General features: G+C 45.4%; 1 protein-coding gene across 1 annotated transcript in view; it reads left to right on the top strand.

Annotated features, from left to right (window-relative positions):
• khnyn (KH and NYN domain containing) overlaps positions 1-3,120 on the top strand; it is a gene marked incomplete at its 5' end in the record, with an annotated part of 20,314 nt that overhangs the window by 10,874 nt on the left and 6,320 nt on the right. Inside the window, 1 exon segment of the mRNA XM_014021837.1 lies at positions 620-2,433. Coding sequence (XP_013877291.1) covers positions 620-2,433 — 1,814 coding nt within the window.

The raw sequence follows: 3,120 nt of genomic DNA, 5'->3' as shown, positions 1-3,120 counted from the left end.
TATATATATATGACAAACATTTTTTAAAGTTCTGTAATTATCATAACTCCAGTTTTACTTGTTTTATCAACATAATTTAAATATTGATGTATAGCCTGAAGTCCGTCCTTTTGACACAATTCGGAACAGACGTTTACGCAGAGCAAATCTTTTCCACTAGAGTGATTTAAATTAGTCATCTGATTAGGAYATGAGGGYGTCCAGGGACTCCAGGGGATTGATCGTCACATTAATTGTAATCGGCTAAATACCACAATTAATTGTGATTAGTTTTTCTGCCAATATTGCCCAACCCTAATTCTACAGAAATTCTTCTGAATAACCAATTTAAATGGGGGGAAAAGTTATTTTAAATAATTCTAGATAAGACTAAAAAGTGGTACATGTATTCATCCCTCCAAAAAACAACACGTAGTTGAGCCTTTGCAGCAGAGAAGCAAATCTCTTCAGGTACACTTCTGTTACAGAAAATCCAAATAATCAAAAGTTCATTTGATTTGTTTTCATCATGGGGATGGGGGGGGGGGCAACAGAATTTGTCACATGAAACACGTTGATGTCAGGATTTACATTAGTCCGTAGGATTAATGTAGTTCTGTCTTTTTCTCGTGGCCAACAGATCGGATCTCCTGGATTCCTGCTCATATCGGGTCTCATGGAGCCGGTTGTGCGGGCCTACTCCCTCATCGCCGACCTCGTGGAGCGGTACGAGGGCACGCAGTCCAAACGCACAGACACTGGGGACAGGAGCTCCGGCGAGTCCCTGGATTCCCGGCGGGCTTTCAAAACTTTAGTAGAGAAGTGGGAGGACAGACACACTCTGGACCTTCTTGTTCTGCCAGTGACGGTGAAGGAAACCCTGTTGAATTTAGTGAAAGAGTCTGGTCTCGGGTCGAGTCCGAGTTCAGTGCTCACGTCTGAGAAAACTGGTGAAAAGTCAAGGAAGGTTTCTAATGAGGAATGGGACAAATCCAGTGCCACTAAACAAACACTGCCGGATCCTTTCGGTACCACTGATCGATGGGCTGAAGGAATGTCTGCAGGCAGAGCCTCGTCAGCTCAGGACCCCTCCTTTAAAGCTTTTATGTCCCCTGTAGGCACACGAGGGAGGGCAGAAGGTGCAGAGCAAAGACTCCTGCACTCTCCTGAGGAGATGGGAGAAGAAGAACAACCAGCGCAGCAGCAAACAGCAGACCCCTGGATGAACAACAGACCGCAGAATGATGAGGACCAAGAGCAGGCATCGATAGGAAACAAGGAGTTTTTGCTTCTCTTGAAGTTCTTCACAGCCATGGGCTACACCGAGGACGTGGTGAAAAAAGTCCTCGCAAGAACCGGACTTAAAGAGGCTTCGCAGATTCTGGATTTGGTTCAGCAAGAACAGGATCGCAACGACCGAGAGCAGGAGACCAACGGCGAAGCAGAAAAGGATGATCAAAACACGACCGCTCTGAATCGAGGAGGGGGCCAGCCCTGCGAGACAGAGCACGAGGAGGGCGAGGGAGCGTCGGCAGGGCCGGGTAAAGCAACTCGTGACAAGGAATCCGTTGCAACGAATGAACAAGAGGGGATAAAAGAGGYGGCGAGAAGTTTGAAAGACTTTATGGGGGAAGGCAGTTCTGCGTTGGAGAGGACAGAACAGGAGGAAGACTTCGTCCTGGGCGTGTTGAAAAAGGCAGCTGTTAGCTGTGGGTACACGGAGCAGGATGTAACCAAAGTCTACAGAAAGTTGTCTGATGGATCCACTCACCAACTGCTACTGGAGCTACAGAAGGAAGGGRGCAGAGAGGAAGCTAAGGACACTGAAGATGTGGTCTTGGAGGAAGAATGGCAAGTCATTGAACCAACTCATCCTCAACCAAAAGGAGAATTTGATCTCTTCTTACAGAAGGACAAGAGAGAATTGGATGAAAAAGGACATGTAAAGGTGACAAACTGTTCTGGACCTAAAGCAGAATTTGATCTGCTTACCTGGGCTGATAAAGCTCAGCAGCTGCCTTCCACTCAGCCCACCCCACAACCAAGGCATCAACAGCCTTTAACCCCTCCAACCCAAGTCATCCTCCCCGATGTCAAAGGGCCACCCATGCCTACGTATCACTCCGCCCTGGATCCTCAATCTTTTCTGTCTAACAAGCAGCCCCCCCACTGGCCTGATCCCAGCGCGTCCAAACAGAACCATCAAACTAAAATCCACGCCTCAAACATCCCACAGCATTCTTCAAACTCCTCAAAACAGCCGCTCCAAGCGCAACCCCACCTTTTTACCAACAACGACAAGCGGAGCAACATCGCCGCCTCTTCACTGGTGGTGACAGGGGAGCAGCGCTTCCTGGAGGGTCTGCAGACGCCCTTTGACCTTAAGCTAACAGATCAACCCGGAGACCCAAAGCTGAGGACAATCGTCATTGATGGGAGCAACGTGGCTATGAGGTAAGAAGTATATCGAGTGCCATGCTCTCCACTTTGTGTGTATTTTTTCCAATTATTGGAAATAATATAATGATAATAAGCAGTTCAAAGCTCGGCTGTGCAGATCTTTCTGTGATGAATTTACATGTTCTCCCCACATGTTTGGCTCCTCTATGGGTTTCATCTAGTGATTCAAAAATGAGCATGCATGTTGTTTGTGTGGCCCTGTGACGGACCGCCGAACTATGAATGCTGGGATAATGACCAGAGTCCCACTGCAACCTTGAACCCAGTGCTCTAAAAAGGAGACTGTTAAAGACAAATTATAAATGACATTCACAGAAAAAAAAAGTTGTCAAAGAGGGTTCTTAGTGAAGCTTTAAAAAACTGGTTTAAAACCATTTTAAAAGGTTCTCAGATAAGATTTTGCAAGTCAAAAAATGTGAGAAATGGGAGACAACTTTGAAGCTGTGGTCGGACATCCAGCCTCTGAGCTGTTGGCTTTTGAGCTCAACAATAGTAGGGGAAACACTGCATTATGTAAAAGAATAGAAATATTATCCTTTACCTTTTTTAATTAGCTTATTTTGCTGCATTGGGTCATAAATATTTAATTAAAATTTGATTTTAAACCAATTTTTATAGTAGTAGTAGAACTTTATTTCAGACTCAAGGTCCAACAAAAAAAAAAGGAACAAGATAAACAAC

The sequence above is a fragment of the Austrofundulus limnaeus genome, unplaced genomic scaffold (assembly GCF_001266775.1).
Source record: "Austrofundulus limnaeus strain Quisiro unplaced genomic scaffold, Austrofundulus_limnaeus-1.0 Scaffold307, whole genome shotgun sequence".
Classification (NCBI taxonomy): Eukaryota; Metazoa; Chordata; class Actinopteri; order Cyprinodontiformes; family Rivulidae; genus Austrofundulus; species Austrofundulus limnaeus.
The sequence above is the reverse complement of the archived record's forward strand: the minus strand, read 5'-3'. Positions and strand labels throughout refer to the sequence as shown.